At 47.0% G+C, this 13037-nt stretch overlaps 1 protein-coding gene across 1 annotated transcript; it reads left to right on the top strand.

The window, feature by feature from the left end:
- Positions 1-479: 479 nt before the first annotated feature.
- Positions 480-11456, top strand: LOC136501567 (disease resistance protein RGA5-like). Its single transcript, XM_066497085.1, has 4 exons — positions 480-1327; positions 3006-5055; positions 10901-11014; positions 11106-11456. The coding sequence occupies exons 1-4, from the start codon at positions 510-512 to the stop codon at positions 11202-11204; spliced, it is 3081 nt and encodes a 1026-aa protein (XP_066353182.1). The 5' UTR covers positions 480-509; the 3' UTR covers positions 11205-11456.
- Positions 11457-13037: the final 1581 nt, after the last annotated feature.

The raw sequence follows: 13037 nt of genomic DNA on the forward strand, positions 1-13037 counted from the left end.
ATATTATTTGACGAAAGAAAGATCAGTCCATACTCTTCTTCGATTTGTTAATTATCTTGCCGACGAAAATGGGTCATTAGCTTGCGAACAAGTCGCGGCGTCATAAGATTTGTGGGAAAGCATATGTTCGGATAGATGGTCATGGCAGTGTGCAGTGTTTGCAGTGGTTAGCTCTTTCTAAACTACTCCGATTAACAACAATATTGGTTTGTCTGGATCTAAATAAAACAAAGCAAGTTGTACGACTCGAACAAATTGCTCAAGAAAAGAAACATGTCATGCTTGTACTATGGCCCTGTTCGTTCCTCTTATAATCCGTCTTTTTGAGCTTGTTTTTTAGTCAGAACAGTGTTTTTCTCTCACAACAAATCAGCCGGAACATTGTTTCGGCTTGTTTTTTCAGCGAAGCGAACGGGGCCTATATACATGAACTGGTATCAACACCCTCTTCTCAGTTCCTCCCACAGCACCACCGCATCCAGCGAGCTCTGCTCACCAGATGGTCAAAAATGGCCACGGCAGCTGTCGTGGGTGTTACTACCGGGGTGATGAAGCCCCTCCTGTCCAAGCTCACCAAGCTGCTGGAAGAAGAGTACGTCAAGCTCAAAGGCGTGCGCAAGCAGATCAAGTTTCTGAGAGATGAGCTGAGCGCCATGAGTGCAACGCTCGAGATGCTCGCAGATGCAGAAGAGCTCAACCCTCAAACGAGAAAATGGAGGGACAAGTTACGTGAGCTGGCCTATGACTTGGAAGATTGCATTGATGCCTTCATGGTTCGTGTTGACCATGAGCATGATGGACATTCGGGCTTCATCAAGAGGTTCTTCCGCAAGTTGAAGAAACTGAAACCACGTCATGAGATCGCCAATCAGATCCAAGAACTCAAGGCATCTGTTATAGAGGCAAGTGAGAGGCACAAGAGGTACCAGTTAGTCGATATCTCTTCCAACTCTAGAAGTACTTGTTCTCTTGACCCTCAGCTACCCGCGCTGTATGTGGAGATAGATAAGCTTGTCGGCATTGACGGTCCTAAGAAGTATATCATTGAGTGGTTAACCAAGGAAACCAAGAAGGCGGCTTCATCAGAACTTAAAGTGCTCTCTATTGTTGGTTGTGGAGGTCTTGGTAAGACTACTCTTGCAAACCAAGTCTATAAAGATGTTAAAAGCCAATTTTCATGTGCAGCTTTCGTCTCGGTCTCTCGAACTCCTGATGTCAGAAAAGTATTAAGAGGCATTGCAAAAGGAGTTGGTATTACCGGTAATATGTTGGATGATGATGAGAAGGAACTCATTGATAAACTCAGGGAACACCTTCAGGATAAAAGGTAAGCCAGCAGATTATCTATGATAATGTTTGCATGTGTGCTGTAACGTAACGACAGTAAAATTGTAGGGTTGAAATTGGTAGAATATTTAGCACCTATGAAATGAATTTGCAAAGTGCTACTCCCTAATTATAGGAAAACTAAAAAGAAACATGTACTGGTATGTTAATTATTATTAGTAAAACTTGCATGGCTCCCTAACATATTTCCTCCTTTGCTAGTTCAACAGTAACCCCACTAAAGTTTACATCTGGATTTAATTACAACTATTTGCATCTATAAAGAAACCATAGAATTTGAGAATAGTTTCAGAGAACTTAACTATATATTTTGCTCCAATAATTACACAAAACTACAAAAACATTACAAAACTACAGTCACTTTTCTTTGGTTTCCACAATATAAAGCTAGTTTTGCATTATGTGAGCACAATTAGTTAAGTTCTTTCAAACTATTCCAAAAAATATATTTCTTCTACAGTTAGTTAGAAATAACTTTATTTTTCTGGAATTCACTCTTATACAGCATTCATTAGATATTCGTTGTTTAGACATTGAAACAAATTGTATGACATTGAAACAAATTGTATCTCCATTTTTAATTGCCATGTTTCCGATCCGTTTCAGAAGGGCTTGATTTTTGTTTGCATGTCCATTAAGGCATTCATTGAAATGTTAGTGTACTTACTAAAATCTTTCTACCTTCTACCTGTACTTCAATATATATTAGCAGATAGAACTCAAGCAAGGATTTGCGATTATTTATTATTCTTTTTTCTCATTCTTGTAACTCCTTTGTCTATGCATACGACACTAATATGCTAAATGGATGAAGTAAAACCTAGCTAGTGTGGGTAGCATACGTGCGCCCAAATGTAGGTATTATTTTAGGGTTATGATATGACAAAGTTCAATAATGTTGTACAGGGCTATAGGACTTGGAGAGCTGTTCCCTTTATGTAGGAGTAATATTTACTGCTAGGATCTAACACCTTTTTGCTAGGAAGAATATAATAAAAAATTAAGTTACATCTACTTCTCTGTCGGTTTCTTTTTAGTGCACATAATAAGATAATAAAAGGTTAAAGTTCATAAAATTTGACCAATAATTGGTAAATTGCAAATCACATGCATGCTTAGTGCATTGAAATTTAGATGAATAAGCAAACATCTCGAATATTTAACATGGCATTTATTTTGTAGTAATTGATGATATAATAAGATATTTATTTTGTACCCAATAGATAAAATATTATAAGAGAAATCTGTGGACGAAGTATACATTTAAAGACATTTTGAAATCCTAATACACCTAATGATCACAACCAGAATCTGCATTCAACATTTAGTATAAACTTTCCCTTTCAAATGCCTCCCAGTGAGGATTCTCATGTGCTATGACTAGTGGTAGTGTTTTATTACTACTTAAATATACTAGGAGAACTCCACCATTTTCGTAGTGGATTGGAGTTATTTGGATGTAAATCTTTAATACCTTAGTGGATTGGAGTTATTAGGATGTAAATCTTTATTACCTCTACAAAAGTATCTCTACTCATAATACCATTCACATAAACCTGTATGTATTTTTGCCACACTTCAACAACATGTCATTGGCACACACAATATAGCCTTACAGGCTTCAGCACTAACTGCAGTGTTGTTAAAATTATTTGCAGGTACCTCATTGTAATTGATGATGTATGGGATGCAAAACCATGGGAGACCATCAAGCTTGCATTAATGAATAACAATTGTGGTAGCAGAGTAATCACTACAACACGTAGCAATGACGTTGCATCATACTTGTCTTCCCAAGGCGGTAATGTTTACCAAATGAAATCTCTCAGTTTTGAGGACTCCAAGAGGTTGCTTTTTAAAAGTGCATTTGGTTCTGAAAACTTATGCTATACTCATTTTGGTACTGCTCCGGATGAGATATTAAGAAAATGTGATGGTTTACCATTAGCAATCATCACTGTATCTAGCATGTTAGCTGATCAGCACGCAAAAGGTGAATGGGACAGTGTACTAAATGATATTGGTTCTTCTCTTGCTAAGAATCCTGGTGCTGAGAATATGACGGCCATATTATCTATGAGTTACTTTGATATTCCTCACCCTCTAAGAACTTGTTTGTTGTACTTGAGTGTGTACCCAGAAGATTATAAGATTGAGAAACAATGTTTGATCAATAGGTGGATTGGAGAAGGGTTCATTCATAAGGAAAAAGGTCAAAATGAATATGAAATTGGTGAGCGTTACTTCAATGATCTGATCAACAGAAGCATGATCCAACCTGTTAGAGTAAAGTATGGTCAGGTGAAGGCATGTCAAGTGCATGACATCATCCTTGATTACATCAAATGCAAGGCCGCTGAAGAGAATTTTGTAACTTCATTAGATGCTGCAGAGCCTGTATATACATCAGAATACAAGGTTCGTAGGCTTTGTGTGAGCAACGACAATGAAGAAAATGTTACTTTATGGGCAGACCAGATCTTGTCTCATGTTCGGTCAGTTACTATATTTGGAGAGCCTGTGAAAATCTCTTTGTTGCCTTCCACTCCTCTTCGTGTGTTGGACTTAAGAGAACACTATGGCATGCAAAACCATCATCTTGCAAGTATTGGGAAGTTGTTTAATCTTAAGTACTTGCGTCTCTGCTCATGTTTCATAACTGGGCTCCCAGAGACTGTTGGTGAACTACATCATCTACAGACGTTGGATGTGCAAGGCACTCGTATCAAAGAACTACCACGAACTATCACGAAACTTCAACAACTGACTCGTTTATATGTTGATTGGTATACTAGATTTCCAGAAGGAACAATAGGAATGATGCACAGCTTGGAAGAGCTGAGCAGGTATGGAGTCCAAGCCTACGGGCAAGCGAAGTACATACAAGAATTCAGCAAACTCACCAAGCTGAGGACACTAAAAATTAGAAGCGATGTTTATACACCAAATTTTTGGGACTCAGAAGGAAGAAGCCAAGCCGAGCGCATTCACAGTTATGTTGGAAATTTATTATCTTCATGCAACCTGCATCATCTTATATATAGGGTGCCAAATTGGATGGGATCCTTGGAAAGGGGGTACATCCTTATGAAGTACCCGCTGCCGCTACATTCATGGCATCCTGCAGCTTCCTGTAGCATCCGCAAGCTCTGCATTAAAACAATTCCCATCTATAGGGTGCCAAATTGGATGGGCTCACTTGGAAATCTCGGTGTGCTAGAACTGGAGGTCATGTGTGTGCGACCAGAAGATGTTGCGATCCTTGGAGAAATACCCAGTTTGCTTTTTCTCAACCTAGACACTTGGGGGGGCACTAGCGGAAGGATCGTCTTCCCTGGCAACAACGGATTCAGAAGTCTAAAACAATTCTCCCTGTGTATCAAGTTTTGTGGGACCTCGCTGGAGTTTGAAGCGGGATCAATGCCAAAGCTTGAGCACGTGAAGCTTGAGTTTCGTGCGCATGACATGGAGTGCCTGAACGGTGCTTCTAGTTTGGGCATCCAGCACCTCTCGTCTCTCAACAAGGCTGAGATAGAAATTGGTAGCGACTGGCATGAGTATGACGTGGACTACAACCCAGTGGAAGATGATCATGATGACACTGCCCGATGTATTTCAAGAGCCATTAATGCTGCCATCGAGACACTTCCCAACCGTCCCACTGCCAGCTTCAAAATACAAGAAGTTGACTGCAAACATTTCGAATCTGTAAGTTCCCTCACATAACAACATGCATTGATGGTTCCATCAACCTCTCAGTTGCTGCAACCACATACTCCTCTCTTCCATTTAGCAACTACTCTGTTGATCCCTGGCTGCCCTGCACAGGTAAGCAACTAGCTTACCAGCACACATACTCATTATGGCTAGAGGTAGAAGAAGAGATTAAGTACAGCGTGCACACACACTCAGCATAAAGCACCAATGTTGGCCGAAGCCCTGCCCTTTGGTTTGTGGCAACTAAACTAAGTATTCTATTGCCCTTTAGATGGAATATATACAACTCTAACTGTACCTCTTCCAGGTACATAGTTGTTGGCCAACTACCTACTCCTAAGTACAAGAGTCCACCAACTACTTACTCCTAAGATACAGGGTACACCAACTACCTACTCCTAAGGTACAGAGTATATCAACTACTCCTAGCAGTACAAAGCTTACCTCAACCCACTACCAAGACATGGTTGATGTAATAGCTACCAACTAATGTAATAGAGGTGGCCTATTGCAATACTGTTACAGCTACAGGAACTGGTCGGCAGAGCCGATCAGTCCCCAACTCCCAACAGGGAGTGGTTGGCCGTGCCGACCAGTCTCCAACCAAGGAGAGAATGGGGAGCAGTAGATTATGTCTAACAATTCTTTCCCTAATCCTGCTGCTAGCCTGATGCCTTGACCTCATCCATGCCAATCATCATCCTCATGAACCGCAGGCGTCCAAGTGACATGGTGAGGATGTCAGCAAGCTGTCTACCGATCTCGACAAACTTGATGACGATCTACCCTCCATCAATTCAGTCCCGGAGGAAGTAGAACTTGATGTCGATGTGCTTGCTCCGGTCGTGGAGGATAGGGTTCTTGGCGAGGGCGATGGTGGGCTGGTTGTCCACCATCAAAGCTGGCGGGTGAACTTCCTCGCCGGTCAGCTCACCTAGCAGCCGGCGTAGCCAGACAGCCTGGCACGCCGCCGTGGCCGCTGCGACATACTCTGCTTCACACGTCGATAGCGCCATGACTTTTTTGCTTCAGCGACTGCCAAGCAATGGGGGCCGCTACAAAGAAGACGAGCACGTCGGAGGTGCTCCGTCGCCCATCAATGTCGCCCGCCATGTTCGCATCGCTGAAAATAGTGAGCTCCGGCTCCCCTTCCTTTGCCTTGGTGGGTGCCTCACTGAACACCGTGAGCCGCAACCCTCCCTTGCCACCACTCTTGGGGAAGATGATTACTTGATCGAGCGTCCCCTTGACATAGCGCAGTAAACTTTTCACTGCCGACCAGTGATCTTCGCGCGGGTCCTCCATGAAACGGCTGACGTACCCAACCGCGAACGCAATGTCCGGTCGGGTATGAGTGAGGTAGCGTAGTCTGCCGACGATACTCCGGTAGCACATTGCGTCCACCTTTGCAGCAGTGCTGTGCTTGCTCAGCTTCAGCCGCTCCTCCATCGGAGTCGCGCACGGCTTGCACTCCACCATGCCGCTGCGCTCCAGCAGCTTCTCCGCGTAGGCGCGCTGACTCAGGGAGATGCTCTGCTTCCCCTGCCTCACCTCGGTGCCGGGGTAGTAGGAGAGCACGCTGAGATCGCTCATCTTGAAACAAGCCGCCATCTCACGCTTGAAACTGTCGATGTCCTCTGCTCGTGCTCCGGTGACGATTAAGTCATCCACGTACACGCCGACGATGAGCTCCTCCTTCCCCCGTCGCCGCGTGTTGAGCGCGTGCTCTATAGTGCAGCGAGTGAACCCAAGCTCGCCCAAGGTGGCATCGAGCTTGGCATTCCACGCGCGAGGTGTCTGTCGCAGCCTGTAGAGCGCCTTGTGCAGCTTGAGCACCATGTGCTCAGCGCCCTTGACGGCGAAGTCCGGAGCTTGCTTGACGAAGACCGTCTCTGCGAGCTCGCCATTGAGGAATGCAGACTTGACGTCGAGGTGGTGGACATGCCAATCCTTCGCTACTGCCATGGCCAACAATAGGCGAACAGACTCCATTCATGCCACCAGAGCAAAGACTTCCTTAAGTTGATGCCCTCACGCTGCACGAAGCCGTGTGCGAAGAGCCGAGCATTGCACTTGACAATGGCGCCGCGCTCGTCCCGCTTCACCTTGTAGACCCACTTTAAGCCGATCGGCCTGTAGCCCTCCGGTGGATCTACCAGCTCCCATGTGCCATTGTCCTCGATGGCCTTCATCTCTTCCAACATCGCCTGTCGCCAATTGGCATCGCGCTCAGCCACTGCGAACGTCGGTGGCTCCTCGGCACTAATAAGGAGCAGCTCTAGATCATTGAGCAGCCGACTCGCCAGGCCTATGGCCCCTGCATTGCCAATGATGTTGTCCAGCCTATGGAACCAGACCTCCTCGCCGTCGTGGAAGGCATCCACGAACTCGCTGATGTCGCTCGGAGGGGAGGTGAACTCGATTGATGGTCCCTGGCTTCCCTGTTCTGCCGGAGTGGTTGGCATCACTGCTGGACTGCTCGGCACCACTGCCGGAGTGGTCAGCATCGCTGCTGGACCGCTCGGCACAATTGCCGAAGTGGTCGGATCCACTGCTAGAGCGGTCGGCACCACTCCTGGAGTGGTCGACTCTACTACTGGAGCGCTCTCCACTGCTGCTGAAGTGCTCGGCACCCCCTCTATAGTGCTCGACACTCCTCCCAGAGTGCTCGGCTCTGTTGCTATAGTGGTCAGCACCTCCTCTCCAGTGTCTCCACCACCGTGGATGACCATGCGCTCGACGACGAAGGTGCTGGTGAAGCCGCCAGCTTCCCCCGTGCCCGGACTGTCCCAATCCCAGGCCACCTTCTCATCGAACACCACATCCCTAGAGATCACCACCTTACCTCTCTTGGGATCATAAAGCCGATAGGCCTTGCTGCCCTCCTCGTAGCCTCGGAGCACCATCGGTGTGCTCCTGTCTTCTAGCTTGCCGAGATGAGACTTGGTGTTCTTCACATGGCCGACATAGCCAAATGTCCTGAGGAAGGACACATTCGGCTTGCGTCCATGCAAAGCCTCGAACGACGTCTTTCCCTTCAGGGCCTTGGTGGGCGCGCGGTTGAGGATAAACACCATCATGGTCACCGCCTCTCCCCAGAACTCCGACGACATCTTCTTAGCTTTCATCATGGATCGAGCCATGCCGACCACCGTCTGGTTCTACCACTCCACCACGCCATTCTGTGGTGGCGAGTACGGCCGGTGTGGTGTCGCACCATGCCCTGATCCGCGCAGTATGCAGCGAATTCCACCGAAGTGAATTCGCCGCCGCGATCAGTCCGTAGCACGCACAGCTTCTTGCCGCTCTCCGCCTCCACGCGCACCTTGAACTTCTTGACCGTTTTCGCCACCTCGGTCTTGCTGGTCAGAAGCTGCAGCCACATGTACCGGCTGCAGTCATCTACCAGCAAGATGAAATACTTGCGCCTGTCGAGCATCGCCGGCATGATCGGCCCGCAGAGGTCACCATGGACTAGCTCGAGGGTCTCTGCCGCGTGGTACTTCGCCGTCTTCACCATGGACTAGCTGTCACATAGCTCACCTGCGTGCTCGATGTGAGGCATCCCAGTCACCATCTTTTCCAGCTGGCCAAGAGCGTCAAAGCTGAGATGTCCATACCGGGCATGCCACAGCCACGGCTCCTCCGTGCACCATGCAGCCAAGTAGATGGACTGCTCCACCTTGAGGTCGAGCAGGTACAGCCGATTTCGGAACCTCTTCACCTTGGCAAGAAGCCGCTGCTCCTAGTCCCTGATCCTGAGGACACCGTCCTTGATCAGTACCTCGCTGCCGCGCTCATCCAGCTGGCCAATGCTGATGATGCTTGAACGCAGCTGCAGGATGTAATATACATCCGTTAGTGCGCGGTGCTCACCGTTCTGGCACCTGAAGATGATGGTGCCGCGCCCTCGGATCGCCACCCTTGAGCCATCACCAAACATCACCGTGCTGGTCACGTCGTTGTCGAGCTCGGAGAAGGCTACCTTGGAGCCCGTCATGTGATTGCTGGCCTCAGAGTCCAGGTACCACCGCTGCTCCTACTTGCCGCCCACACGTCCGAGGTGGACTTGGACGTGCGGTTCGTCGAGGCTGACAACCTTCAGAGCCTTCCTAGGCCCTTCCACCGCCATCCCCTCTCCCTTCTCCTTGGCCTCAACATCGTGCAGTGCATAGAACATCGCCATCAGGAGAGTGGCCTCATCATTATCATCAGCCTACGCCAGATGAGCCTCAGCCTTCTTTTCCTGCTTGCGATTTAGACACTCCTTTGCCCAATAACCCGTCTTTCAGCAGCGCCGACAGGCGTTGGGGTCGACCTTCTTCTTCTTCTTCTCCGAAGAAGCCTTGTCGCGGCGCTTGCCATCGCCATCGCAGCTGGAGGAGGCTTCCCCAGACTTCTTCTTCTTCATCCGGGCAGCCCACTCCTCTTCTGTCAGCAGCAGCTTGCCGCTGTCCATCGTTGCTGTGGCCTGCTCCTTGCGCTCATCCATCGCCCGCAGATGACCTGTCACATTCTCAATGGTGAGGATGGACAAGTCCAGCATCGTCTCTATGGAGAGAGCAATCTGGATGTACTTCGCCAGCACAGAGTGGAGGTACTTGGAGACCGCCTCTTCTTCATCAATGGTGACGTCGTGGCTCCTTAGCTTGCTAATGAGCATCTGCAGACGGAGGGAGAAGTCCTTCACCGATTCACCATCCTTGAACTTGAGGTTGGCGTACTCCTGTTTCAGCAGCTGGGCCGTCGCCTTCTTTGCGCGGTCGGAACCAACGCGCATCGCCGCAATGGCCTCCCACGCCTCCTTAGCAGAGCTCTTCGCCCCCAACGGCTCCCTGTACTCCGCTGGCACAGCAACGAGGATGGCTTCCAATGCTGACATGTCGTCTTCTTCATTGTCGGTGCCCTTGTCAATGGCATTTCAGAGCCGTCGGACTCTGAGCTTGACCTTCATGGTCGCCGCCCATTCGCCATAGTTGGTGCGAGTCAGCGTCGCCCAACTGGTGCCGCTGACCTCCCGCACCGTGCGCACAATGACCTCCTGTCGTGGCTGGGTAGCCACAGCAGTGCCGCCGTTGTCGTCCATCTCCAAACCGTCCGTCATCGCCAGCGGTTAGTCCGGCGACGACGCTTGTACGACTCTAATACCACTTGTTGATCCCTGGCTGCCCTGCACAGGTAAGCAACTAGCTTATCAGCACACACACTCACTATGGCTAGAGGTAGAAGAAGAGATTGAGTACAGCGCACACACATACTCAGCACAAGCACCAGTGTTGGCCAAAGCCCTGCCCTTTGGTTTGTGGCAACTGAACTAAGTATTCCATTGCCCTTTGGATGGAATATATACAACTCTAGCTGTAGCTCTACCATGTATATAGTTGTTGGACAAATACCTACTCCTGAGTACAAGAGTACACCAACTATCTACTCCTAAGGTATAGAGTATACCAACTGCTCCTAGCAGTACAAAGCTTACCTCAGCCCACTACCAAGATATGGTTGATGTAATAGCTACCAACTAATATACTAGAGGTGGCCTATTACAATACTGTTATAGCTACATGAATTGGTCGGCAGAGCCGATCAGTCCCGAACTCCCAATAAGGAGTGGTCAGCCGAGCCGACTAGTCTCCAACCAAGGAGAGAATGGGGAGCAGCAGATTATGTCTAACATACTCCTACTTGGCTGTGCAGTTAAATAGTTTATTTCGACTCTCTTGTTTATATTCCGTTTCCACTACTCTTCTAGCTGCGGCCAATGCATACTTCTTTCTTCCATTTAGCATATATATACTTGGCCGTTCAATTGAGCAGTTTTTTTTTTCTCTTTCAGTTTTTGAGGGAGTGGAATCAATATCACGATGGGTTGTTCAATGAGTGGCTCAAACTTTGGCAAATTAGAGAAGAGCCGGCGAACCAACCCACTGATGGAGAGACTGAACTAGAGGTATCAAAAAAAGGTTCACTAGGGTACCAGTCAGTTTTACATTCATGTGACCCCATTTTCCCCACCAAATTCATCTTCTTTTTCCAAACAGGATGAGACACATGAAAAGGAAGAAGAGGAGCAGACTGATGAGGAAGAGACCAGTGAAGAAGAAGTGGCGCGTCAAGATGACACTGGTAGCAGCAATTAGAATGACATCAGTCTGCATGAGGTAGATGGGTTGGCTACTTTGGTCTTGAGCATTTGACTGATAAATAAACGTGTCTCATGTCTACCTCGAGGTTGAATAAAAAAAAAGCTGTGCCACTTTATGTTTTCTGCGTTGCGCTGGATTGCAGATTAGCTTTGGTGTGGTTTCTACTAGTTGTAAGATTCTAATTAGCTTTCAATAAAGGTTTGGCACATTTACATTTGCCTGTACTGGACACATATTAAGCTTTTGTTTGTATCAGACACACATTTTTTTGTCACTTGAATTTATCTCATCCAAAACGAAATTTATCATACAATAAACCAAAGTCCAGAGGTTGTAAATCCAAATTTTAATTTTACATTTTGATTTGCATTGTTGTCAGAACTCAGAAGGCACTTTTGATCTGCTTTTAAAAAAATTCCTGTCACAATTAAAGGCGTTGACTGTTCAATTACACAGTCTATTCGGTTCTTCTATTCTTGTTGTGTTTGAAGCTGAACAAGCAGAGCAATCAGAAAGCACACGGAGGGGCAAACCATACATAAGGCTTCTAGTCTAAGATGAGCGCAGAGGGAGCAAAATCTGACATTTGTGGCCTTTTGGGTGCTGGCAAGTTTTGTCTGCACCGTGCTGAATTTAATTTACAATTTGAATTGGAATTTCTTCTAAGGCCCTATTCGCTGTCTTATAATCCGTACTTTTCAGCTTGTTTTTTCTGCCGGAACAGTGTTTTTCTCTCACAACAAATCAGCTGGAACAGTATTTCGGCTTGTTTTTTCAGCGAAGCAAACGGGGCCTTACTGCTAGTGGTAGAGCCAACATTAGGGCCCCACTGGCCCCACCCTCCTTGCCACCGAGAATTATGTGAAGAATAGAGCAGCTCAGCATGGAGATAGCTTGCTATTGTCAGTTTAGCTTGAGGAGGATGCAAGAATAAAGAAAATATGGATCAAGCAACAACGTCTTGATTGGCCGTGTAAGAGAAGAGAAACAGGGATGTGTCTGTCATGTTAGGCCCTGTTTAGTTCCACCCAAAAACCAAAAATTTTTGCGCAGTATCTGTCCCATCGAATCTTGCGGCACATGCATGGAGTACTAAATGTAGACGAAAAAAAAAAACTAATTACACAGTTCACCGAGAAATCGCGAGACGAAACTTTCGAACCTAATTAGTCCATAATTAGACACTAATTGCCAAATAACAACGAAAGTGCTACAGTAGCCAAAACCCAAAAAATTTTGGATCTAAACGCGCCCTTAGTTGATTGAAAGAGAGCAGGCGTTGAGCGGCTACAATTACGGAGGTGTCTGTCATGTTACTCTCGGTTGATAGAGAGCAGGCGTTAAGCTACTGCCTTGAAGAGCTGACGGAGTATAGAGTCCAATCCTATGACCAAGTGGAGTCTTTGCAAGAAGAATTCAGTAAACTAACCAAGCTGAGGACGCTAGAAATGTAGAATTTCCGTGTCACCCCATTTTCGCCATTAAACTCCTCATCTCCATTTTTCTTCCGAACGGGACGAGTCAGATGAAGAAAAGGAAGAGAAGCAGACTGATGAAGAGGAAGAGGAGCAGACATATGACGACGAAGACGACTTTGAAGAGTATCAGACTGATGAGGGGGAAGAGGCCGATGAAAAGGAAGCAGGGCAGCAAATGAACATTGGTGTAGCATTCAGCTAGGTTTGATGAGGAGAACCTAAAATGTGTTCAGTCTGAAAAGATTGATGGGTTCGCTTGTTCTATTTAGGGCATTCGGCTGATGAAGGTGCCTGCCTCAAGGTTCAACAAAAACAGAGCTTGCCTTGAAGTTTCTGCATTATGCTGGGT

This window comes from Miscanthus floridulus, chromosome 13, assembly GCF_019320115.1.
Source record: "Miscanthus floridulus cultivar M001 chromosome 13, ASM1932011v1, whole genome shotgun sequence".
Lineage (NCBI taxonomy): Eukaryota > Viridiplantae > Streptophyta > Magnoliopsida > Poales > Poaceae > Miscanthus > Miscanthus floridulus.

Coding starts and splice junctions, on each gene's coding strand:
- LOC136501567 (XM_066497085.1), top strand. CDS start 510: ATGGCCACGGCAGCTGTCGTGGGTGTTACTACCGGGGTGATGAAGCCC. Junction 1,328..3,005: donor GAACACCTTCAGGATAAAAG/GTAAGCCAGCAG, acceptor AATTATTTGCAG/GTACCTCATTGTAATTGATG. Junction 11,015..11,105: donor ATGGAGAGACTGAACTAGAG/GTATCAAAAAAA, acceptor TTTTCCAAACAG/GATGAGACACATGAAAAGGA.